Here is a 27,843-nt window from a genome sequence, read left to right as displayed (position 1 = left end):
ATAATGTACCTGTTATTTAATTTTTACAACACTAATGTATCTTAAAAAATAATTTACTTATTGTTTAGTTTTAGCAAAAATAATTTACCTACTGTGTATAATTGGTGAAGCTAATGATGTACATATTGTTTAATTTTTTAAAAATTAATGTATGTACAAAAATAATTTATCTATTGTTCAAATTTTAGGATAAAAATTTACATGTTTTTATTTAACAATAATGTATCTACAATTTTATTTTTGTATGAATATAATTTACCTACTTTTTAATTTTATATGAAACTAATTTACCTACTGTGTCAGTAATGTATCTACAATTTTACATACAATATTTACCTTTTTTTTTTTCACAACAATAGTGTATCTACAATTTTGTTTTTGTATGAATATAGTTTACCTACAATTTACCTTTTCAAAAAATGTATCTTCTATTTTATATTTTACTATCATATATATGTTTCTGTGTTCACAAAATAATTTATCTAAAGTTATATAGTTAAGAGATATGCTAATGAATTATATTAATTCATTATTAGACTGATATAAGAAATTGTTAAAAACGTTAGCCATAATGGTTGGCTAATAATGGTTGTATGAGAACAGTTATAGAAAGTTGTGGCATAAATTGTAAATAACTTATATTAATAGGTTACTTATTTTCTTATGTGGTAATTTATTTAAATTTTGGGTTTTGATTGAATGTTTATTCATAGGTGGGTTTTTATCTGAAGTATATGAGTTGTAGTCTATATCTAAACAACCCTTAATTAAATTGGTTTAACAAGATCTTAGGGCGTGGAAGAAAGATGTTACTTTTAGGTTAAGAAGTCCACGTTTCATAGCCAATGGGCAATGCTGTATGATCCACTTTGTTATTTCTAATTTTATTTTGGAAAAGGAGAGGATGGTAGCTGCTATAACTGATTGTAATTTCTTCCAACCTTTTCATTTATTTTCTCTTAATAATTCTGATTTAATATTCATTTTCTTTTTGCTATTGACAATATTTTTTTACAAGGATAATCATTTTTATAGTTAGTTGGGATTAATGCTAATTACATTTGTGCTGTTGACTAAGCAAAATCATGTCGGCCCTCAAGAGAAAATCTAATGCTGTAGTGGTTTTTGTATACGTGTGGTTTTGCCGCGTTTTATCTTGTTTCTTTTTTATTCAAAGGTTTATGAGTGAGTCATGAGACTCATGACCAGGCCGTATGTAAACCAATGTCAATCATTTACGGACAAGAGCAGTAGCACATGGTTCTCTGGATATTGAATTGCGACGATGTGATATAAAGATTCGACTTCTGGTTAACTTGGACATTAGACAGCTAAAAAATCTTAGTCCGTTGGATTTGGCGAGGTGAAAATAATATGGTGATATATGAGTTTATACAGCTAAGGCAAGAAGAGATATTTTTAAATTGTGTTTGAATTAATGAAAATTGTTAATGATTTAGCTTAATTTGATATTATTATAAGGAGAAATTAGGTTTTGGCCTCGAGTCACCAATAGTTATTTGACTAAAACCTTACTGATTTCCAATTTGTGGTCAAAGTCCCTTAATTTTTTTCACGTCAGACTTTAATAATAATTTTTTATATGTCATCAATTTTTATTTGTTATTTGAAAAATAGAAAACTTCATTTTAATCCCTAAAAAAGATGAATTTTAGATTATAACCATATGTAAGATTAAAATCCAATTTTAGTCCCTAGCACATTTAATCATATCATTTATTAGTTGTATTTTGATGTTTTATTTATCTTTTTATTTTTATTTTAATGTATTAATTACATTTAAATTTAATTTTTATTTCATTCATCATAATATATTTTAATGTCTATATTTAGGCAACTAAATTTTTTATAATATATATTCCGATAACAATTTTGTATGTTCTTCATTTAGGTACATTAATACATTTGAATATTTTGGTATATCTATCGGTACAAACATGTAGTTACATTGATTCAATATAATGCATTTCGTTACGTACACTTTGATACACACATTTGAGTATTGACTTTTAGGTACATTAATTCAATTATTATTTCGGTAAATACATTTAGGTACATACATTTTGGTATTGATATTTAGGTACATACATTTTTGGTATTGTTTTCGGTATTGACATTTAGGTTTGTACATTTTGGTACATACATTTTGGTATTGACATTTAGGTACATTAATTCAATATAATACATTTCAGTACATACATTTAGGTTCATTATAATATATTTCGGTACAATCATGTAGGTACAAATATTTTGGTACAAAAAAGTCAATTTTATATATTTTGGCACAATCATTTATGTACACTTATGTATCTATATATTTTTGTATCACAAATTTTTTTTTAATATTTTCTCATTTACGTTCATTGCTAATTAAAAAAAATTTAAATATGTGCATATTAATAAAATTAAAAATTTAATATGGAGAGATTAAATAAAAATAAACATTAAATAAGAAAAATTGAATGTAAATTTTGATAAAAGTACATTCAAGCGATTAAATTGAATATTTAATCTAGCATCAGGTTTTTTTTTTTAATTTTAATCTTTTGCAAGGACTAATGTTCAAAAACCCCTTTGAAAAATAGTATTTTTCTTCATGACCTAATTTATAGCCTTGTTATAAAGTTGTTTATCGTAAGTTTTTTAAAAATTTGGGACGACTTATTTGTAACTAATCAACAAAATTATCTAATTTTAATTTAAGAAAAAAAAAAGAGATTACCTTCATCGTCGCACGCTACTCACATATGCTCTGGAGTTTACTGTGTCACAAAACTTTATAATCAAGGCCATCCATTATAGGCAAGTTTCGTCTCTCTTTCAAGCTCACTTTTGTATTAGACAATACGCATCCAAAACAAAAGTTTTCTAACGCGTATGCTAATCTTGTAAGACACAAAAACTATCAAAATATCTAATTTCAGTGACTTGCCGAATATTTTTCCAAATGAAGAACACAGAACATCCACGTTGCATCACAACTTTTTTGTTTGGTGTTCGATTGTTCACATATATATGACATCGATCAAACACTATTCCTTCATGACCCTAACATCATTCCTCTAAAGACCCTTTGAGTAAAAGAAAAAGGAATACAGGCAACACCCTTTGGTGCCCTAGCTTCGCCACTCATCACCTACCCTAGTACTACGCTAATTTGAAGAGTTATCTCAATCTCTTTAATTAATTAGTTTTAAAAAGTCTCATGCATTGTTTAATCACCTCTCCTAGATCCAGTCAAGTTGCATGCATGTTTCGTTTTCTAAAGGTATTATTCTGCTTATTTTTGCTTTTTAATTCTTCTTTCATTTCTCTTGGGAAAAAAATCTTCTTTCTTTTCGTAGAAAAAGTGTGTTCATAGCTTTTTTTAAGTGCCCATTTGACATTTGCTGCAATTTTATACCAAACGAAGTGAGGAAAGAATAAACATGAGCTTGTGTCCATGCATCGTTTTGAAATTTCGCACCATGGACGGCCCCACACGCCAATTGCTGTCTATTTAGAATTTTGAACAACATGCATACTAATTATATATATGCCCCAATAATTAAGCACTCGATTTTGATTAAGCATGAAGTTACAACTTTTTTCTGTATTAGTCAACAATCAAAGATTTTCTACATGGTTTTTTTATTATGTTGCATGCATGCACGGTAATGGAGATCATATACGTGTTAAGCTTGCCTAATCCATAATTGTTAATTTTAATATGGTTTTGGTAATTAAGATCTCTTGAGCATTTTTAAAAGTTAGAGTATACAAACGCAATTTGAATTGTCCCATGTGAAACCTAGCATATATGGGGGTTTTAGCTAGTTAACTTTGGTTTTCAAGTCTTGTTTGGCGCTAACTCTTTGTCGGTTCATGGACACATATTGGACAATAATCATATGTCGTTGTCAAAGAGGAATTCGACGGTGCACTTTTCAAAATTGTCGTATACTTACATAATTACATTTGTCTCTTGGCTAGTATTTGGTGTATACGATATTATTTCAACCAAAAAAAAAAAGAAAATAATACGATAGTATAGATGGATAAAAGGGATGAAGCCAGAAATTTAACTAAGAGAGGGCACCTTAAAAAATTTGAGTTCCTTTTTTGGACAAATAAAGCTATTCTTTCACAAATGCTGGAAAAATTAATTTCAAAATGCCTAATTTTATTACTCTATTGTCTAATTTTGTTTTTAATTGTTGACAATCTAATGCTCATTTGTACTAATTAACCAAATACATGCAACTCAACAAGGTTTAGACATTAGTGCGTGAGAAAAATATACAAGAGCGAGGCGCATTTAAAAATTAAAAGAGGATTTTCACTATTTTAATATGATTAATTGAATAATCTGCAAAGCAAAAAAAAATGAAAATGATTAGTTGAATAATTTGTAATGCAGAAAAAATGGGATGAGAGGGGGCATGTGCCCCCACTGGGCCTTACCTCCCACCGCCATGGACAAAACATCATTGTACGTAGTTGTATATATAAAATTGTTCACACGAATTTGGTGTGTGAAAGTCTTACTTTTAATCGGAAATTTTTGAAAACGTCTGTTTTTCAGACTTTAAACATCCTAATCCATTTTGATGGGATGGAGATTGCTATGAGTCCCAATCAACGCGGTATTCCAAAACAAATAGATGAATATGTGATTTATGTTAGTCTTAATTAACTCTCATCTACCGCCTAAATAAATAAAAAATTACACACGGTGAATATGTGATTTATGTTAGTCTTAATCACCAATTAGCCTAAGATAAGGGTAATATTGTTTGAATCTCTACGTATAAGCTAGAAGTCATTATTTATTAAATCACAATTAACACATATAACAAGACATCTTATTTAAATCAATGAAACTTTTCCCTACACCGGTATAAAAAAAAAGTTCCCAGCGGCTAGAGAAAAAAAACACTAGTCGTCGACCCTGCTCTTGGGATTGGGGTCAACGGCAATCCTTCTTGATTTCTTCCTTTTTTACTCTCATTGTTTTTAGTAGTAGTCGCTCTCTTGTTTTGTCAAGGAGAGCCTTCAGTTCATGGTTGTGGTTGCTCTCTCACTTTGTTGAGGAGAGCTTTTGTAGTTGTGGTGGTCATGGTCGTGTTCAATCTCAAATTCTAGAGCGGCGATTGTTGTTCAGATCTGAGGTAGTGTTTGTGGGTTGTGCTCTCGAGAAAGGACTATGAAAAGGAAAATCAACGTTTGTTGGAGGGGACTCATAGAGCAGGAGTAATTTGCCAACGAATGCAAAATCATTAGAAATTTTTGCGGTCTTTTCCTCATGGAACCTGTACGATAGTTCTTGGGTTTGCGATGTTTTAGTCATCGTCACAAGCATTTAGTTAGGGTTTAGGATTTAGGTTCCTTCATGATTGAAGAGATGTATTGTATTTTTGATGTGTTTGTAATTGTAGAGTTACGATGTTCATTTGACATTTGTAGTCTCATGAGTTCTTAAAAAAAGAACGTTTAATATGTATGTCGTATGACGTCTTTGATCATTTTTAATTATAAAACAAGAAGTCTCATAATCTAATTGGTATCCAAGAAAATAGTAACTTCTTATATTTACATGATTGGCATTTCGAAGATTTGGACTTTGCTTCGTTGGGCATGAGCCCGATATTTACCAAGTAAAAGAAGGAAGGGAAATGAAAGAAAATGCATGATATAATAATATATATTTGGACTTTAATGGGTTATGCATGTGTTAAACCCTAGTGTCCATGGAGGAGTAAGTTCCAAGCAGTGTCCTATCATGGACTCTACATACAGAATGTGAAGGACTAAGTTCTACATCAATGAATCGGTGAAGGACTAAATTTTGTAGAAGTTTATAAAACTTTGAGCTACACTTTATATTAACAATTAATTTTATAATAAAACCTCAATTTTCTTCGAACCTTATAAATTCAAGTCCAATATAGAATTACAAATGTGATCACAATCTTCGCAGTTCAAAAATGATAATCGAAGGAGATGAAGTCTTTCATTAAGGAGTTGACACATGTTATGCAATTAAATTATTAAAATTTCAACCAAGTCCACAAAATGCATATACCAAATCCTAAAACTATTGAAAAACAAGTAGGGGTGGTTTTCAAACGGATGGGAGTGGAAATTGTTGTAGCCTATTTTACTGAACAATTATAGACGCAAGGAGAAAGAGAGAAGAGAAGAGAAGAGAGAGAGATTTAATTGTGAGGTGTGGTATTCCACCCTATTGTGCCTTTATTTATACTAGTAGGAAAGGTTAGTCCCTTACCCTAATATGATTACAACTCTAATAGGATAATATATAACCCTAGAGATATAGTAAAATATTCTAAAGATATTCCAAATACTTTAGGATTTACACAATTACATCCATATATTAAATATGACTGCAACATTCCCCCTTGAGTGTGTAAATATTCAAACAAAACATCACATCAGGTCTTCAGTAGATGAAGTAGATCAGTTGATGAAGTCGTTGGTACAACGGGCGAATGCGAGTCTAAATTAAAGAAAGTATGCATTGGTAGTAATTCACAAAACCTCGCTATGGTAAAATCTAAGGCAGGTACAAAACCCATGGACTAAGGAGAAAAGAGTACAAACATTATAGGGATGAAAGTAATGAACCTCAAAGAGTACAATCATCCCAGGATGGGTGCCTCATCAAAACCTAGTTAGGTAGCAAAAACCCAGTGGGAAAGATGTTCCTAATTGTAGGGAAAAAGAGTACATTAAGATTAAGTGAGTATACTTTGGGATACTCCCCATGAGTTAGACATAACTTCCAAATAAGAGAACTACAAGCAATTAAACTCAGACAGTTTACGCATACCGATTCTGACATGCTTTGAGCAACGCTCTAAAGATCTAGAACATGATGTACTTTAGTTTCAAACTAGACAGTGCGGGGATCTAAATGTGACATAGTGAGAGCATACCACGACAATTCACGGCTTTATAAAGGAACGTTAGCGTTCTTATCTCCCCTTAATGACGGGAAGTCTGTCTCATCAAAGTGACAATCTGCAAAACATGTAGTAAAGAGATCTTCTGTTAAGGATTCTGAGTAGTGAATAATTATTGGCTCATCATAACTGACATAGATTCTCATGTTTCTCTGAGAACCCATTTTGGTACGTAGTGGCGGTGTTATTGGCACATAAATTGCGCATCTAAACACATGTAAATGCGAGACATCAGACTCGTATGCAGTGACCAACTGTAATGGTGAATAAGGTTGGGTAGTGATGGGCCTCAGGCGGACCAACAGCTACATGCAATATTGCATGGGCCTAGGCAGATACCGGCAATTTGGTTCGCATAACCAAAGTCCGAGCTATATATATTGAATCTGCTTTATGTAAGCTTGCCATGCCATTTTAGGTATGAACATGAGGTACATGTTGTTCAACTTAAATCTCAATTGACATGCAATAATCGTTAAAAGACTGCGATGTAAATTCTCTAGCATTATCTAGTTGAATCAACTTAATTGGGTAATCAGGGTGGTGAGCCCTAAACTTAATGATTTGAGCTAGGAGTTTCACAAAAGCAGCATTGCGTGTGGACAATAAGCAGACATGTGACCAACATGTCGATGCATCAACCAACACCATGAAGTATTTAAATGGTCTGCATGTTGGTTGGATAGGTCCACAAATATCCCCTTGAATCATCTGAAGAAACTTGGGAGGGTTTTGATTAATCTTTGTAGATGAGGGTTGAGTGTTGAACTTCCCAAATGACATGCTTTGCAACTCGGGATTCTAATATAAGAGGTTATATGATGCCCATGTGAAAATTTGAGGATACGACGCATTATATCTCGTCCATGATGTCCTATACGATCATGCCAAAACAGCAAAATGTTATGGAACCCAGGCTTAAGGCTAGTCACGTGGTAGGTCTCTATGGCTTGAATGGTTGTGATGTACAACGCACTTGAGAGACGTTCCAGCTTCTCGTGAATATGCTTCTGGCTATATTCTTAAAAAAGGGATGCAAAGAAATTTAGAACCATTATCTTCAGTGGTTTCAATATGATATTTATTATCTCAAATATCTCTCAAGCTCAATAACGTTCTTCCAGGACGGGGATAATAGAGGGCCTTTTTAATGATTAATTCAGTATCATTGAAAAGCATTATAGGGGTCTTTTTGTATCCTTTAATCAGGTTGGATGAACCTAAGAAGGTTGTCAGAGGTGCATTTTTAGGTACGAAGTTAGTAAAATAGTATTGCTTACACAAGATGGTGTGCGTGGTAACATTATCTGCTAGACAACTAACTTCATCACTAGTCATATGTATAAATAAATTAATTGAATTGGTCACATACATAAATAAAATTCCATTCATTCAATTAATCAATTGAGAAATAATATCCATACTTCAAAAAAAAAAAAAAAAAAAAAAAACCAAACCAACTAATCATTCCAAAAACTTGGAAAATTTGTCTGAAAATTAAACCATAAGCCTAAAAATTAAGGGCGGTTCAGCCACTCCTAGTGAGTTCGGCCACTAGGGGTAAAAACCACCTAAACATGTCTTAGAAAAATAAATTTTATTCCCCCATAGGAGTGGATGCCTCCTACAATTTTGAAACCTCCATAGTTGTGGTAGTATCTCTAAGATGTTCCACATGTCCAAAGGTAGACTCACGACGAGAATGATACTTAGCTATAGCCTTAGGAGTAGCTCAACATACGCGTGACCAATGATCCCTTAATCCACAACGGTAGCACATGTCCAATTTAGTGGAATCTGATTGCATGGTAGCTTTTTCCTTGTTCTTGAAGTTAGTGGCTTTATAAGCAAGAAAATTGCGCTTATGGGTCAAATTTTCTCCCTTGGTAGGGCCTTTGCCTTGTTGACCCTTGGGCACGTGGCTGGGCCACAGCCACGATGGTTCGGGTGTCGTTTGTGGTTGCTAGAATGAATTGCATGCATTTTATGCGTAGTATTCGATCCAATGGGTTGGGCTTGATGATTCTTCATCGAAAACTGGTTCTGTTTTTAGGGAGAAGTAAAACAGAGATTAAATCCAAAAATTTGGTGAACTTTTATGCCTTATATTGTTGCTGCAGAACAATATTGGTAGCATTGAAGGTTGAATAGGTATTCTCCAACAGATCATGTTCGGTCAAGTCTTCGTTACAGAACTTGAACAGTGATTGGATACAACTTAGAAGTTGTATTCATTCACGTACTTAAAGTCTTAGAAGCATAGATGCTGCTAGTCGTGTCTTGCTTCAGACAAGTAATGTTTTTCTGATGATCGGCCAGGGCAAGCCAGAGGGCACATGGTTCCTCTTCCTCTTCAGTAAGGTATTGGGTCTGCAGTGCATCATGAATATGTCTTCGGATGAAGATCATGCCGGTAACTTTGTTAGCTTTGTTAACTGGGACGTCAGTAGCCTCTTTGATGGTGGCTCGTAGACTTTTATCGGTGAGATGGAGGTTCACATCTTGAACCACTTCAAGTAGTTTCTTCTAGATTCTTCCAAAGCGGTAAAATCGAGCTTGTTTAAGCTCAACATATCCCTAAAATAGAGGGTGAAAAAGAGTGGTTAGTCATATGGGAAGCCATAGACATACAGTTTAGAACATTCGGGTTCTATAGGCTTGTATAGTTTTAATTTAAACATGAAAGCTTCGGGTTTCAGGTGTAAATTTTGAATGAAAACTTCGGGTTCGAATGTCACTAAATTTGAAATACAGGTTCGATTTAGATATGAACATCTAGTTCATAAAAAAGAAGTACCTGCAAGAACACAGAATACAAGGTACAATCTTAAGTGCAATGGATTTGTGTTGCTTCAGGAACTCAAGTGTGAATGTTTCAGGACTTCGAAAGAAAGTCAACCGTTCAAAGAATAAAAATAAATTATTGAATCGTTAATGGATAAAAGTGGGCTTCATGGCGATAATTTTGGATGTCTTGTCAGATTAATGGATTGTTGGTCACTTTTAATTAATTTAATGGATCGAGACCATTCGGGGTTGATCGTGGAAGAAAAATAATGATGTTGGGGTCATATTGGCTTTGATTGGCTGGGGGATCAACGATAAGTAAATCATAGCCTAATTATCGTTAACCAAAATGTCACAAAAAGTATATGGGTATGGTTAAGAAGCGAGGATGCCAAAATATGGGATCAGGTCGAAAAAATAACGCAGCCCAACGTGGTTGGGCTGGCTACAGTACAAGAGACAAGGCTCTGCAGCATGGCTGCAGGTTTGTTAGGCAACGGGAAGGTTGCACAGCAGGCCAGTGGGTCGTGGGTCTGCGACAAGCCCAACAACGCAAGGTTTTTGGAGGTGGGCCAAAAGGCATAAGGGCAACAAGCCTAGCTTGCGATGGCTTGGACTGGCCCGCGATGAAGCCTAACATCCACTAGTTTCAGGTTTTGGGCCACGGAAGAGCCAACCCAGCAGTGTAGGGTTGCTGCAGGCGGGCCGATACGCAAGGACAAGCTTAGCAAGCAACATGCTTGTTGGTTTAGGCCAGGGGCATGGGAGTCCAGCAAAGGCTACAGACATGCTGGAATGGCTGTAGGCTTCAGGCCCGTGGAAAACCCAACCCAAGTCGAAGGCCTGGTTGTCGATGCATGCGCAGCAAGCCCAGAGGGCTATTGCAGGTTGTCTAGACGTCAAAATGACGTCGTCCTTGAACGGCTTGGCTGCAGGCCTGCTGACGTTCGTCGGTGCAGTGGTAGCACGGCTTGGAGTCCCAACTCAGCTGCAAAAAATCTCATAAATTTTTATTTTATTTTATTTTTCCGAATTCTAAGGTTTGAAAAGTCCTAATTGTTTCTAATTTCTTTCTATTGTTTGACTCACAAATTCCACATAGCAAAAAATTGCATAATGCATGAATGTGTGTGTATTGAGAAATATATGAACACACACATTATATATCGGAAGGTAAATGTAAATATAGAGGTTCATGCATCATGGAGAATGTTTTCATGCTTCATGGTCCTTTCAAATATCTTCTTTTATTTTAAGCATACTTAATTGACATAAAACAACAAAAGCCTTTGAATTTGTAGAAGAGCCTCATCCACTTACCTTCAGTTCCTTAACTTTTAGCAAGAACGTGCTGATAACGTCTTGTGGACCTAATTTACTAAACAATTATAAAGGACGTAGAAGGGGGCCGGCGGCACAGAGAGAGAAGAGATGTGTAATTGTGAGGTATGTGTTATTCCACCCCATTGTGCCTTTATTTATAGTAGTATGTAAGGTAAATTCCTTATCCCAATAGGATTAACTCTAATAGGATAATATATAGTATAAGATATATGATAGAATCTACTAAAGCCATCCTAGATATGATAGAATCTACTAAAGACATCCTAGATATGATAGGATTTACATAATCACATTCTTATAATAAATAGGACTGCAACAAAAATATAATTATCAAAACTAAAAATGCCAATCACCTTCTTCAACTTTGCATAAATACTCGATGACCCTCTAGGGTCTTTATTGACAAAATTGCAAAGATTTTAGGTTTGGTTGTACGAAGAGCAATAAAATCCCAACAGTCGGATGACTACATGGAAATGATATGTTACTTAACAAGAACTTTGGTCATGGTGATAAAAGAAATCTAGAATCGCCCTAATTAGACTTGGCATTCGTGTTGTGTTTTTTGTGTTCGAATCGTTTTCGTGTCATACCCGATATCTTAACGGGTCGTATCGTGTAACACCCGTTAAAATAAACGGCTAAAATGACCCGACCTGAAATCGACCCGATAATATTAACAGGTAATATGACCAGACCAGTTACCCGTTAAGGAAAATATATTTTAAACCAATAAATAATCTAATGAAAAACATAATACTAAATAAGTATATACATACCATATTGTCACATCCAAAACATAAAAATGCATTTTTCTTTTAAGTATATTTGCTCTTACCTAAATTAATCAAATGGTAAAATTGGAAAATATTGGAATAGAGAAGGGATTTTTTTGTCCAAAAAAGTTCTAATAATATAAGTGAAATAGAATCCAACTGTACATATTTACTCTCATTTATCTTACGGTTGTCATTTAAGTAAACTCTTTAATAGTTTTTTAATTAATGTAGAACTGTAAAAAATATAGAAAAAAAAATATATAAACGCTCGTAATGACAAGTTTTACAACTTTCATGAAGAGCTTAACTTTGAAATTCGCCACTATAATCATATAAATCATAGATCAAAATTTAACCGTTGATTGTTGTTTACATTTACACTTCATTGTTCTCATCAATTTATTTATTTATTTTTTTCAGATTTTGTTTTTTGAAAACATGATCTATTAGAGGATGCATGAAGATGAATGGTCTGAATCATTGATATTATATTTAGAGTTTTATGGTTGATGAAAATATTACTTGATGTTTATAAGGTTTCTACAAACTATATGACATCGACTCATATTTTAGTTAATCGTAAATATTGAAACGTGATATCAAGTATCTAAACCGTTCATCTTCTTACATCTGCCAGATGATCATATTTTCAAAAAAGAAAATTTAAAAAATGAAATTCAGTAAGAAGAATAAAGCGTAAATGACAATCGACGGTTAAATATAAATTTAAGGTTTATGGATTATAGTGTTGGATTTTGAAGCTGGCCCCTTCATGAAAGTTGTAAAGCTTGTCACTATGAATGATTGTATATTTTTTTTTACATTTTTTACACTTCTACAATAATTATTATTAATTTTTCCCTCAAATAAAAAACATTATTCATGAGGGTTTGGAGGATTTTCAAAATCTAAACGATATTGTAAGTATAACTATTATCTACTCGTGGAGGAATAATGATGAATCACAAGTGTTTATATATTCTTTCACATTTTTCATATTTGTATGTATGTCTTCTTAGTTCTTGCTATACAAATACTATACTAGTTTATTTTAATTTTGGACAACAACATGTTAAGTAAAATTTATCCTAGTAATGATAATAAGGAACTCTTATAATAAAAATAAATAATGACTAAAACTTTTTTATTTTGAAAACTTATATAGAATAATAATACAAAACTATATATTTAATATAGAATATAGTGTATATATTAATATGGCTATTGTATTTTATAATAAATATTTTAGTAATTAAACTTTAAAATTATCAAAATAAATTTTTTCTTAATGGGTCGAAACGGGTTACCCTTGTATTACACGCGTGTATACCGTTAATAACCCGTTATTAATGAGTTCTTAACGGGTCACCCGATAATGACCCAATTAGTTATCGTGTTAACCCGAACCCCGTTATTTTCGTGTCGTTTTTGTGTTGTGTTACTGTGTCATGTCAGAAACTGCTGGGTCTAGCCTTAATCAATTGACGGTGTGTGGGGGTAGCGCTGGGAGTCGAGAACGAGGATGTTGGGAATCGAGAGAAGTTGATGGTTGCTAGAAAGGGAGGGGGATATTATTTTCTTTTTGTTTTTCTTAACATAGTTTCTTAATTTGTCTTAAAAAAAGATTAGCTGGTAGCTTCATTATGGCAGTTTAGCATTTGAGGGCCGGGAAGACTTACCGAGGTATTTCAGTTTTTTTCGACCAACCCAGGACTTATCGTGTGCAATAGGGCCTGTAATTCATCCCAACCACTGGACCACCCCGTGGTGGTTGTTTTCAAACATATTTCATTGCTTTAATTTTGGATTTTTGAGGTGCCACTTAGTACTACGGTCTAGTAGTATTCCTCTTTATTTGTAATTGAGAGGTTTTGAATTTTTGAGGCGCCACTTAGTACTACGGTCTAGTAGATAATATCGTTTGTTCAAAAAACAAAAAATTGGATTTTTGAGTAATTTTGTCAATGGATATATTTGTCTTTAGAAATTTAAATTTTGTTTGTGTTGATACACTTTTTTTTGGTGTAAACAAAAAGATGGAGAATAAGCAAGTGACCCTTTACCACAGTGATGGAGATGAGTGATGCCCTTGCACCACGACGTGAGTTCGAACCCACCGACTTCCTAATTTAACACCTAATCTAACAAATCTATTATTTGACAAAATAAAAAGATGAATAATAAATTAGTTGTAATCTCGTCATATTCGAGATTTAAATTTAAAACATCTCCATATAAATAAATAGAAATAATTCTAGATCGTCAAATCAAGTGACGAAAAACTACATATAAATGAAGTTGACTCCAGATTGCTTGCTCCCTACATAAAGATCCGATCCTAGAATTAGGGGATTAATGAGCTGGAATATCAGATTCGATTATCACCATAGAGTTTTCATTTGGGTCCTTCCCGGCGCGCATCAAGGGCTGTCCAAGGGGGATGGGCATGATCCTGCTTAGTGTGTCGATGTGTATAAAACAGTTTTATTTTATTTTATTATTATTTTATATTAAAAAAAATCAAATCACAGCCTCAGGGAGGAGGAAGTTAACTTTAAGAGAAAGATTTGGTTTCTCAACGACTAAAAAGGAATTTCTTCTTAAAATACTTCGAAGTCTATTAGTAGAATTTCATGCTTATGATTAAAATATTTTATATTATAAATTACTCTGTAAAAATCATTACTACAAAAAAAAAATCAGTTAAAAGTAAGATCGTTTAGTAATTAAATTGTATAAAACAGATGAATGGATTTGATAAAAGCATTACGAATCATCTATCTATTTGTTATAATTGAGTAACTAAACGATTTTAGTTTTCACTGACTGTTTTACTAAGATGATAGTTACGTAATGATTTATGATTTAATCTATAAACTTGTTCCTATCATAATCAAGAAGTTATGTAATAAGCCGATAAGGATTTAGTTTTGTTCTTTAGTGATTTCTCTCTCATGGTCAAACTTTTTATATATTTAGTTTCTCCAAAACAATTGAGGTGACATCTCTTACACCTCTTTTAGCTAAGACAAGTGAGAAATTATGATGCATCATAATCCCTTGGGAAGCCTCATGGTCAGTCGCAACGCATTGATGTGGATGGCGGGAACGCTCATGATCGCCACCTTCCTCACCGCCTCCAACGTCCATGCTTACCCTCTGACCCCTTCCAAAGACAACTACAAGCTGGCGCTCCACAAGGCTCTAATGTTTTTCAATGCGCAGCGATCCGGAAGACTACCAAGGCATAACAATGTGTCTTGGAGGAGTGACTCGTGCTTGAGAGATGGAAAATTCACCGATACTCTTAATGATCTGGTGGGTGGATATTACGATGCTGGAAATGCCATCAAGTTCAACTTCCCTGCATCCTTCGCCATGACTATGCTCAGCTGGAGTGTCATCGAGTATAGTGCTAAATACAAAGCTGCTGGTGAGCTCGCCCACGTTAAGGACATTATCAAATGGGGCACGGATTACCTTCTCAAGACCTTCAACAACTCTGCTGATTCCATTGATAGAGTCATTGACCAGGTTAGATGTCTTCTAGTTTTGTTGGTAGGTTTAGAACTGTTTTTGTAAGAAGTATTTTTGTTCGTTCATAAGTACCTGTTCTTCTTATAAAGCGCCAAAAAACCTTTCTTGCCTCTTCTAGTGTCGCTCTATTTACATTTCCTCAGAAAAGACCAAGTCGAGTAAGTGTTTCCGTTAGAAACTTTTTCATCAGAAGCGTGTTAAAACACGAATGTTTTTCTTTCTATATATGTACTTAAAACTTCCCGAGTATGCATGCCAAAATCACCAAAATTGATTTTATGTTGCATAAGCACTTTTAGTTTTCTATGCCAAACTATGTAAGAAATGTTTATACCTATTTCAGAAACAGTCCCTAATCATTTCCTCTCTTTTACAATTTTTCTTTCATCTACCGATTTTAATTCTCAATTTGACTGTTTCTTATTAATTTGCTATGTATTTTGATAGGTTGGTTTGGGGAATAATGATGGAGATAGTGAAAATCCAATTACTACAGATGGTGATATTTTTTGTTGGATGCGTCCTGAAGATATTGATTACATACGTCCTGTGACCGCATGCCACGCTTGCTCCGATCTAGCTGCGGAAATGGCCGCATCTCTAGCCGCTGCATCCATTGTTTTTAAAGACCAGAAAGCCTACTCAAAAAAACTCGTCCATGGTGCCAAAACGCTCTTCAAGTTTTCAAGGAATGAGAGAGGCAGATACAGTTTCCCTGGTACAGATGCGGAACTCTTCTATAATTCTACCAGTTACTGGGATGAATTCATATGGGGTGCAGCTTGGTTGTACTACGCAACAGGCAACAACTCTTATCTTCAGCTTGCAACAACTTCTGGTCTTGCCAAACACGCTGCCTTCTCAAAGGGGCCTATTCATGGAGCGTTGAGCTGGGACAACAAACTTCTTGGTGCTCAGGTATGTTAAAGGAGTTTGTAGTGTCTATGTTTAATATATCTTCATTTATCTTGTCAGGTGTATTCATTTGAGATTTTAAAGGATTTTAAAAGAGTTAAAAAATTTAAGGGTATTTAATAAGGATTTTAAACAAATTCATGAATGTCCAAGAATCCTTAACAAATCCAGCATCCTCTCTAAGATTTTGAGAGCACATTAACACGAAGTCTATGAAAGCCTATACATTAAAACTCCATCAAACTCTACGCATTTATAACTCTTTTAAAAACCCTTCAATATCTCAATTGAATACATCCCATGATTCTTTTTTTCTTTTGAGAAAGAAAATAAAATTAAGAGAGGAAAAAACCCCGGGAACACACAAGGCCCCTAGAGTCAAACAAGAAGGCACTAGTAGTTGTAGAAGGAACACAACCAATCCAAACATGAAAGTTATTTAGCACATGCCCACACGAGGTGACAACATCTGCTACAAAATTTGCTTCCAACTTATAAAATCAAATGAAGAGGCCAAACATTTGATATCTTCAACAATTGTACGAATATGCCAAGGAATGCAACATTTTCCCAAAATCGCATCAATGACAATTTTCGAGTCTCCTTTCAATCAAAACCTTCTTGAAATCCTGCGATCTAGCCACCAAAAGAGCATCCCTAGCAGCCAAAGCCTCTGGAACTGTGATCGTGTTTTGTCCCAGTCTTCTCTAACCCGCCAAATAAGGTTGACCCATATGGTTTCTAATGACAAAACCTACTGCAGCAGAATTACCTAACATAGAACCATCAAAGTTTATTTTATGGTAGTCGAACTCCGGGTGAAGCCAAATGATCTTACTACTACTTTTATGATGGGCTGCCGCCCTCACCTTAGAATTAGCAAGCAAGAAGCTTTTAGCTAAAGAGATTGCAGCTCTGAAGCTGCGGAAGGGGTTTGGTTTGATATGTTTGAAGACAAAATCATTTCTTTCATTCTACATTTGCCACCAAACAGTAAGGACCTTACTAAGATCAGAGAGGTTGACTTTATCTATATAATCAAGGCTATCAAGCTAGTCATTGATACTCGGAACAAGGGATATAGCTGGCAACTTATTATCAATCTTCCACACTTTCTGAGCAAAAGGACAGGTTTTAAATCTATGACCAAGATCCTTCTTAGCACTATTGCATAACGGACATAAGGTAGAACTGTTATTGTTAAAACTATTTAACTTAACATTGGCGGTTAATTTATTTCTAACTAATAGCCAACCAAAAAACTTAACTTTGTGAGGAATATTTAGTTTCCAAATCCTACTAAGAAGCCTCATAAACGGGTGACACTGACTGTCATCAAGTTGAATTCTATGAGATGACTTAACTGAGAAAACACCATTGGAGGTTGGACCCCAAATAAACTTATCTTCTACATCAATTGGCAAAAGTTGGTTTCCAATTTTTATCCACCATCACATTGCTAACTTTAAGGTTCCAGTCAATAAGATGTTGAGACTAATTAGCAATGATATTGGATAAGGGGAAAGGAAAAACCCAATTACGGGACCAAAACGCAATGTTTTGACCATTTCCCATAATCCATCTCACACCCATCTCCACAATATGTCTTGCTGCTATTATACCCTTCCAGGTAGCAAAATGATTTTGCTTACATTTCATATTCGAGATAGATTAGTGTCTCAATATTTAGCTTTAACAATTTTCACCCACTAGTTGTCATTATCGTTAATAATCTTTCAGACAAAGCTTGGACAAGAAGGCAAGATTGAATTTTTCATCTTTTCTAATACCAAGTCTACCTTTAGAAAGTGGGGTACAAACATCGTCGCAGGCCACAGGGGAGAAGTTAGACTTCTTATTCCACAGAAATTTCCTATTCTTTCTGTTGATGGCTTGGGAAAATTTAGAAGGGCATTTGAAACAAGCCATGATATGATTAGGCATACCGGCAAGGCTAGACTTAATTAGGGTAAGTCTACCAGCACTAGACAAAGAATTAGGTTTCCAGCCAGCAAGTTTGTTCTGAATTCTAAGAATGAGTTCTTTAGCGTTAACCAGGTCTTTCCAGAAAATAATATTATGAATACCAATATATTTATCAATTTAGTTTTATGCTGGATTTGAAGGATATTAACTATATCATTTCTTAGACTAGCAGGGGTATTATTAAAGAAATAAATAGAGGATTTATGGAAGTTAATTTTCTGACCTGAAGCCTCAGCGAACCAAAGTAAAAGGGATGCAATCCTTCTAGCAACATTCGAGGAGGCTCTGCTGAATATGAGATAGTCATCAACAAACATTAAGTTAGCAATTTGATAACCAAAAAGAGATGAGAGAATGCCAATATGATTGCTCGGGGTATTTGCTAACTTTTTAAAATGTCGTATCAGTGGTTCCATGCAAATGATGAAAATATACGGGGAGAGAGGGTCACCTTGCCTAATACCTCTACTTGGATAAAAGTAGCCTTGTGGCATCCTATTGATCAAAATAGAAAAGGCGCAAGAAGAGATACATTCCATAACTCTATTGATCCAATCATGACTAAAACCAAATTTCCTAAGGGTCATTTTAATGTAGTTCCAATCTAAAAAATCATAAGCTTTTTCAAGATCAAGCTTAATAGCCATTTACCCCATTCTGCCTTTTCTATTCTTAAACTGCAAAAGAGTTCATGGGCAATAAGGATATTATCATGAATAGACCTACCAGGAGCAAAAGCACCTTGATTATGATAAATAAGTTGTTCAAGAATAGGTTTTAGCCTATTAGCTATAATTTTTGTGGTTACTTTGTGGACCACATTGCAAAGGCTAATTGGCCTAAAATTATCTACTGAATCAGAATGATAAATCTTGGGAATAAGGGCAATATTAGTGTGGTTTATAAGCCATAAGTTAGAACCATTATCAAAGAAATCCTTAACCAAGTTAATAATAGAGTTTTTCACAATATTCCAACACTTCTGGAAAAAGATAGAATTAAGCTCATCAGGGCCAGGGGCTTTAAGGCTGCCAATGTTATTAACCATCGAGTAAATTTTATGTTCAAACATAGCATCATTAGGGAAAGATTCTGATCATCAATAACTAATGGTTGAATAACATCGAGAAACTCCTCCACAATGTTGTCATTAATTTGGTTATTACTAGAAAATCTCTGTTTAAATTTTTTAATGAAAACCTCTTCAATCCCTTTACCCTTTTCCCACCAAATGCCATGATCATCTTTGATTTTGAGAATTTCATTTCTTTTTTTTTCCTCATGGGGGCCTTAGTGTGGAAGTATTTTGTATTATGATCACTGAGCTGAAGCCAGTTTGCCTTGGCTCTTTGAGCCCAAAGAATCTCTTCATCATTATAGAGCTTTAGTAAGTTATCCTTCAACTGTTGTTCCTTATCCAGAATTCTCATATTATCAGGATGATTCATGCAAAGTTCTTGAATATGTTGAAGTTCATTTTGAGAATCCTTTATTTGTTTTAAAATATTTCCAAAATTCCTTCTACTTCAATCTTTAACTTTGTGCTTAAAAGTGTTAGCACACATTTTATAGAAATCATTTGGTTACTGTTAAAATAACAGACCCAACTATCCTCAACAATTTTCATAAATTTATGGTGATTAAGCTAAATAGCTTCAAACAAGAACTTATTATGGTATTGAACTAAAATACTTTGGAATGAGAGCTTAATAGGGCAGTGGTCGGAGCTAAAAATTGGAAAATTGTGAATGCTAGAGTCAGGAAATAAATTCAGCCATTGAGAATTAGAAACTACTTTATCAAGCTTTCCAAAGATTAAGGTATTATCCTTGTGACCATTGGTCCAAGTATAAGGAATGTCGGAGGCAGGGATGGTGGTTAAACCCCCGGTATTAAGGAATTCTACAAATTGAATTACATAGTTAGGAACATGATTTTGCCCACCCACTTTTTCACTTAAGTTTGTAGTGGCATTAAAATCTCCTACTAGAACCCAGGGATTATTCCCAGGATTATGGCTAAAATATTCTCCCAATCAATATTCTGATTTTCTTTTGAGGAGATGCATAAACAAATGTAGTAAACCAGGTTAAATTAGTTCTTATGTTAGTAACAAGGCAATGGATAAATCTAGGAGAAGCAAATAGAATATTCAAATGGATTGCAGAGGAATTCCACAAAAGGCATACATCACCAGCTTGCCCCACCATCGGAGAAGCAAAGTTCATATCAAAAAACTGATTAAAAAAGTTCAAGCCATACTTAGACAACCTCTGCCTAGGTCATACTAAACAGAATAAATCTAACTTATTTATGTTACTAAGATGCTTAAACTGGCTTTTGAATCCTGGTATACCAAGACCTCTGTAATTCCAGAACAACCACTCAATTAGTCAATATAACTATCTTGTTACTTTCATCTCTCATCCTCTTCCTTAGGCTAAGCATCCCCACAGAAGGCCTCACAACTTCATTGCCTTTCATATCAGCTTGTGTATCCTTCTCCATAGCAAACTTCGAGGGGCTAGACATACTCCCTGCAGATTCAATTAGCATGACATCCTGCTTATCAATCATATCATTATCTAAATCATTAGTTGCAATCCAATTCCTAAAAGAAGAGTTAAGGAGTAGACTATCAACCCAGAGGTTGGCCTCCTCATAAGCAAGGTGACTAAGTCTATCTTATAGACTAAACATCTCATGCTGAGTACAACATTTATTAATTTGCCAAGAATTATTTAAAGGATAGCTTACCCCATGCTGGTTTTCATCCAGGTCTGCAAGGAGTAGGATTCTCTCCCTTTTTTTTTTTCCCTCCCCTTCCCTCCCCTTCTATTTGAACGGTCACGGTTAGGCCACGTCAACATCTTATATTAATTTTTTATAGAAAGAGAAAGACAAAATAGAGAATGTGATAGGAAGGGATGGAAAGAGGAGGGGAGAGAATCCTAGTCTGGTCTGCAATCACCTCCCAATGATAACCTTGATAATCCTTTACTTATCTCTCTAGGCCAGCTCCACGAGTAACCTCTTTGAAAGTTTGATCGTCCCTCAAAGACCTGCCACCTTTCCCTTTAGTAACACTACTTCTCTTTTTGAAAGGCATTTGTGTCCAACCCTCCTGATCAGGCTCACCCTCGTCAGCGAACCCATGAATTAAATCTGAGGGGTCATCCTAAAAAAATGCAGCATGAGGGAAGCAGATCATGATATCCTCATGAACCTTATCTTTCCTAGCTGACACCTTTGGGACATTAGTAGGGAACACTCTAGGTTATTCTTTGAAGAGTCTATCAATGAGGAATAAAGGTCTAGGGTCTTTAAACTTTTGAGGACATTTATAGAACTCTAACCTCATCCGCCCACAATAGAAATAGACTTCGAAAAGCTTCTCATAGCTAACATAAATGGGATCATTGTCCCTATCATTAAGCAAAAATACTATCAGGAGAGGGAACTAGATATCAACCTCCATCAATGTTCTCACAAGCAGTCCATTTAAGCCATGCAAAGTAACTTCATCCACTTTAATCACTTTCCTAATCACTTGGACAAGATTCTCCACAATATCAGCCTCACGAAATTGGATAGCCAGCCTCGGAACCCTAACCCAAACTTTGATGGTATGGATCCCATCTAGGTCACATAAATCTAGGGTCTATTTTTCAATATGAAAACTTTTCCCCTTAACATACCATGGTCTTCCCTCCAAAACCACATCAACATCCTCTTTATTACTAAACTCAATCATGTACCAGTTCTTTCCATAATGATCTAGGAAGAAGTTACCCTGAATTAGACCCTTCCAGCTTATAACAAGCTTTCCTTTGATGAGTTTCGCATCCACCACTTGTCCAAACATCTTCCCAACCAAGCATCGACGCTCCATATGTTCAACATTTGTATTAGAATACAAAGAAGTGGACACTCTGGTGAAACCTCTCTCAAGAGTGACAACATTCCTAGGTCTCTCAACAACAATGGGTTGTTGCTTAGGTTGAGTATGGGATAAGGATTAATCTAAGGGGTATCTCTAGGGTTGGGGGAGTTCCTAAGGGACTTTGAAGATGAAGCGAGAAGTTAAGCCATGGGTGTAAATAGTGAGTAAGCTAAGTAACAAAAGGCAGAAATTAAAGTGAGGGGTTTAATGCAGTAGCAACCTTTTATAAACAGGTTCCGCCCAGAGTTAAATGAGAGACTAAGTCTATAAGAAAGCCTAGAGACTAGGTGAAACACAAAGCATGTAAACCATTTAAGAAACCAAAATGCACGCATGCAAGAAAAAGGTGAGTAGAAACACCTATTGAGCTTCACCACAAAACAAAAAAAGCTTCCTTGTAAACTCAAATGACGTAACACAACAAGCAACACAAATTAGAAGAAACAACACTTAGCCTATTAAAAGCAGACCATTTCCATAAGCTAAAAGTTAGCCCCTCATCATCAAAATGCATTAAGCAATCACACACATCGAAACACTGATGGTTCAAAAAGGAATCATCATTAAGCTTAATCTAGTTATCTATTAACCAAATTTGCAAACAATAATAATTACTTTCCTTTAGCATGGAAATTTGCCATATCTGCATTCTTGTCTCATGAACCATGCTTCCGCCGGCTCTCCAATTCACTAGATTGGTTGAAGGATTGATGGTCGTTTTCACGCAGGGCTTGAACTTTGGATTGCTTCACTTTAAACCTTTTCCCTTCCATAAACCCTCAGAGTTGCCTTGTTCAAATTCTCCTCTAAATCTTTCCCATAATTGTTCCCAATTTAAAAATAGGCTTATAATTACTCTACAAGAACTAGAATCAACAAGAAATTGGATTAATTCGATGAACAGCAGGAGAAGCCAAGGGAGCACAAAACCTAGGCCCCAAATCACCTCCCCCCTCCCGACTGGAGGAGAGAAAGGGAACATTTTGCGTGTATTGTCAGTCTTCTTTTAGAAAATGATTCTTCTTCTTATAATGTCCAAAATATGAAAATCATTTCCTTTAATTTTTAAATATTAATTTTTTGCTAGGAATAGAGAGAAAATATATGTAGAAAATGAGGGATAAAGAAGGGTGTGAGAAAGTGATGGAAATGAATACGAAATGTATTGTAATGCATATGAAAACAATAATTAAAAGTGAAAATGCCCAACAAAAATATTGCTTTGCTTTTTTGTTTGTAGTTTTCATATCGCGTATCATTTCCATATATACTAACTTTTTCCACATCCTTCCGGCAATCCTTTCTATTTTTCATCTCTAATGATCCCTTCTGTATTTTCTATCTTTACATCTAATAAGAAAATCAAACTTAAAAAATGAAATGCCTATTATACAGGCCATCATAAAATTTTGAGTTTTCCTTTTAACTTTTATTGCTAATTGATCATGATGTTGAGACTCTTTTTGAATAGGTACTTCTAACCCGTTTGAGGTTATTCATAAATCCTGGGTACCCATATAGAGAAACTTTGAGAAGATTTCACAATGAGGCTAACACAATCATGTGCTCATACCTCCCATATTTCACAACCTTTAAAAGGACAAAAGGAGGCTTAATCCAACTGAATCATGGAAAGCCAAAACCTCTTCAATATGTAGTCAACGCAGCTTTCTTAGCTACTCTCTACAGTGACTATCTTGAAGCAGCAGATAATACCAAGTCAGCTGGGATGTTTTGTGGACCAAGCTTCTATTCTATTGATGTCCTACGTGAATTTGCTAAAACCCAAATTAATTACATACTGGGAAAAAATCCCAAAAAATTGAGCTATGTTGTAGGGTTTGGTAATCGTTTCCCAACACATGTCCACCACAGAGGTGCATCCATTCCGAACAACAAGATCAAGTACAGTTGCGATGGGGGTTGGAAATGGAGGGACACTTCAAAGTCAAACCCTAACACAATTGATGGTGCTATGGTTGCTGGCCCAGACAAAGATGATGGCTTCCATGATGTTCGTACTAATAACAATTACACTGAGGCTACTCTGGCAGGAAATGCAGGTTTAGTGGCAGCACTTGTTGCTTTGTCAGGAGACAAAGCTACTGGGATTGACAAAAATACCATTTTCAACGCCATTCCGCCGATGTTTCCAACTCCTCCACCACCACCGGCGTCACGAAAGCCATGAGATGTAGTAAGACGGTCATATATGTTCTTCTGAATTTTAAAGCTTACATTTAAACTTCGTGCATTTACCTGCATATTGCTAAATCTTTTAATAATATTATGCTATATGCAGGGCCGTCTCTGAGATTTTGGGAGCCGTGTACAAAATTTATAAAAGCGCCTCTCCTTAAGATAAGTCTTAAAAAATGTAGGACAATGTATTGACACTAGAAAACAATCACTTAAATCAAAACAAAGCTTAGCACACACTGATTGCAAGTTTAAAAATGTCATTAATAATAAGTAAAAAGAGCTACAAACATAACGTTTACTAAATAATAAAAAACAATTCAATCTTAAACAACCAAACAAGAAAACAAGCTTCCAAAACTCTAACTTTAAAATTTCACTTGAATATGTAACATTATTATGTAATAATATTGAAAAAAAAATACTGTCTTTTATGGTGTATTATTGGCACTTAAAATATCTTATTGTACTCTAAATTTTTGTATTTAGAAAGAAATCAAATTACGCTTAATAGAAGTGTAAGACGAGATTTTAAAGTGCTAACAAAATCAAATTTTGAATATAAAACATTATTTCATAACAAAAGCAATTTTAAATATAGAATATTATTACATATAAATATAAGGTGACAAATTTTTTGAGAGCCTCTTTAAATTTGAGGTCCTGTACGATTGCACCTTTCACACCCCTCAACGCCCCCTCTGGCTATATGAGCTAGCATGTAGTATGCAAACGGCAGATATTTCCTTCTTTTTTATTTTTTAAGAAAGCACTTCAAATTGAATATATTTGTTAATTAAATATGTGAATATATGAACTAGCTTAATTTGATATTATAATGTACATTTTACCTTGACCACTTTTTTGGTACATGCATGCTAATCTTGCACGACACAAAAAGTATCAAGAGAATGAATTTCAATGACTTTTCGAGTATTTTCCCAAAAGAACAAAGGAAAACATTTCATGTCGCGAATTAAAGAAAGGTCCTTTTTGATTTCAGACCCACTCAACACCCCGTATTTTAGAAAAAAAAGAAAACTCGAATTAAATGTTTTGATAATTAATCTTATATTGTTGTAGGCCTATTTGACTGAACTGTATTTAGGAATAGAGAGGGAGAGAGGCCGGCTGCAAGAGAGAGAGAATAGAGAGATTTAAATGTGAGGTGTGTGTTATATCATTTATCCGACACTATGTAAATGATGTGTTGGATATCTTTTATCCGACATTATGGCTTATTAACCGACACCATAATCCGACACTTAAAGCTAATATTGTAGTAGTGTCACATTGTGCCCTTATTTATAGTAGTATGATAGGTTAAACCTTACAACTCCAGTAGGATAATAACTACTAAAGGGAATATTCCAAGATAATTCTTAGATACACTAGGATTTATACGATCACATTCTTATTCTAAATATGACTGCAACACTCTCCCTTAAGTGTGTAAATACTCAAACAAAACATCGCATCAACTCTTCAGCAGATAAGGTAGTACAGTTGATGATGTCAGCGATACAATGAGCGAATACGAGTCTCAAATATAAAGAAAGTATGCATAGGTAGTAAAACTGACAAAACCTTGCTATGGTAAAACCTAGAGCAAGTGAAAACCCATAGACTAAGGAGAAAAGTTAGAAGTATGCATAATGTCTAAAACAAACGTCAAACAAGACGAAAGTAGTGACCTCAACGGAGTATGATCATCCTAGGATGGGTGCCTCTTTAAAACCTCGTTAGGTAGCAAAAACCTAGTGGAAAAAAATGCTCCTAATCGTAGGAAAAAAAAAATACATAAAGATCAAGTGAGTATGCTTCAGGATACTCCCCCTGAATGAGAATAACAGAACTTCGACGCTATGTGTTTGACATTGTCTCCCTTAATGTATCCATTCTTTAACTGCTTGGTACATACTGCATTGTCTTCAAAGATCATTGTAGGAAGGTCAACGACGGTAGTAAGACTACTAGTGCTTCGAATATGTTCCATGACTACTCTCAACCAAAAGCACTCACATGATGCTTCATGCAGGGCGAGAATCTCAACATGGTTTGAAGATGTCGCAACTAGCGTTTGCTTGGTAGACCTTCAAGATATAACGGTGTCTTCAACGGTAAAGACATAGCCCGTTTGAGAACGTGCCCTATGTGGGTCAGACAAATAACCAACATTCACGTAACCAATAAGGCAAGAATCAACCCAAGGACCGAGGAGGCGGCAACTCATCTCGAGGATTCGTGGGTGTAGAGCAAGCCCAAATCCGTCATATCTTTGAGGTAGCGAAAAATGTCTTTAACACAATTCCAGTGTCTGCATGTAGAAGCATTACTGTATCTTGCTAAAAGATTAATAGCGAAGGAGATGTCAGGTCTAGTGCATTATGCCAAGTATAATAAAGCACCAATTGCACTTAGGTATTGAACTTTAGGCTCCAAAATCTCTTCATCATCCTCCATGGGCCAGAAGGGATCTCATTTAGTGTCTAGAGTCCGAATGACCACATGAGTACTCGAAGGCTTCGCTTTATCCTTATTAAAACGTCGCAACACCTTTTGGGTGTAGTTCGATTGATGTACTAAGATTTCATCCGAATAATGTTTGATCTCCAAGCCGAGAAAATATCGAATTTTCCCAAGATCTTTCATAGATCTTTCATCTCAAATTCTGATTTCAAGTGAACGACAATTTCCTCAAGCTCTGCAAGATGAGGTTCATGTCGTCGACAATTTCCCCAAGATCTTTCATCTCAAATCCGGAATGTGACTTCTTTATGAACACGCATGGGCATAGTTCGTTGTTTACATAACCCTGACTTGTCAAATATTCACTCAGACGGTTATACCATATCCGCTCTGATTGTTTCAATCCGTAGAGTTATCTCCTCAATCTAATAGAGAGAGTGTTTCATGGTTTAGAACTATTTGAACCAATCAATGGAAGTTCTTCTGGAACTTTCATGTAGATTTCCGTATCTAGATCCCCATAGAGATACACGGTCACCACGTCCATAAGCTGCATGTTCAGTATTTCAAAAACTACCAAATTGATAAGGTAGCGGAACCTTATGATGTCCATTATGGGAGAATGCGTTTCCTCGTAATCAATCCTAAGGCGTTGAGAGTAGCCTTGCGCTATGAGGCGTGCTTTGTATTGCAGTATTTCATTCTTTTCATTACCCTTCCTAGCGAAAACCCATTTGTAGCCCATGGGCTTCACATGTAGTAGAGTATGAGCTACAAGCCCAAACACCTTACATTTCGCAAGCGAATCGAGTTCGACTTGGATTGCTTGTTTCCAGTTTGACCAATCCGTTCTATGTCGGCATTTATAGATGGAATGTGGTTCAATGTCATCGGTAAG

The 27,843-nt window shown here is 35.0% G+C and overlaps 1 protein-coding gene across 3 annotated transcripts; it reads left to right on the top strand.

Moving 5' to 3' along the window:
• The first annotated feature begins 14,876 nt into the window (after positions 1–14,876).
• On the top strand, positions 14,877–26,835 carry LOC126619546 (endoglucanase 25-like). Of its 3 annotated transcripts, none has more exons than XM_050287954.1 (4): positions 14,877–15,430; positions 15,881–16,351; positions 23,749–24,474; positions 26,515–26,835. In XM_050287954.1, the coding sequence occupies exons 1-3, from the start codon at positions 14,939–14,941 to the stop codon at positions 24,466–24,468; spliced, it is 1,683 nt and encodes a 560-aa protein (XP_050143911.1). In that variant the 5' UTR covers positions 14,877–14,938; the 3' UTR covers positions 24,469–24,474; positions 26,515–26,835. The 3 variants fall into 3 exon arrangements, with proteins under 3 accessions (XP_050143911.1, XP_050143909.1, XP_050143908.1); XM_050287952.1 differs by lacking the exon at positions 26,515–26,835 and adding an exon at positions 24,580–24,845; XM_050287951.1 differs by lacking the exon at positions 26,515–26,835 and having other exon boundaries at positions 14,878–15,430; positions 23,749–24,535.
• Positions 26,836–27,843: the final 1,008 nt, after the last annotated feature.

This window comes from Malus sylvestris, chromosome 4, assembly GCF_916048215.2.
Source record: "Malus sylvestris chromosome 4, drMalSylv7.2, whole genome shotgun sequence".
Classification (NCBI taxonomy): Eukaryota; Viridiplantae; Streptophyta; class Magnoliopsida; order Rosales; family Rosaceae; genus Malus; species Malus sylvestris.
This window is presented reverse-complemented; position numbering and strand designations above follow the sequence as displayed.

What these genes read in the sequence shown, in the direction of transcription:
- LOC126619546 (XM_050287954.1), top strand. Translation starts at nt 14,939, where the DNA reads ATGATGCATCATAATCCCTTGGGAAGCCTCATGGTCAGTCGCAACGCA. An exon ending in TTGATAGAGTCATTGACCAG is followed by an intron (nt 15,431 to 15,880) that starts GTTAGATGTCTT and finishes GTATTTTGATAG; the next exon opens with GTTGGTTTGGGGAATAATGA. An exon ending in ACAAACTTCTTGGTGCTCAG is followed by an intron (nt 16,352 to 23,748) that starts GTATGTTAAAGG and finishes CTTTTTGAATAG; the next exon opens with GTACTTCTAACCCGTTTGAG.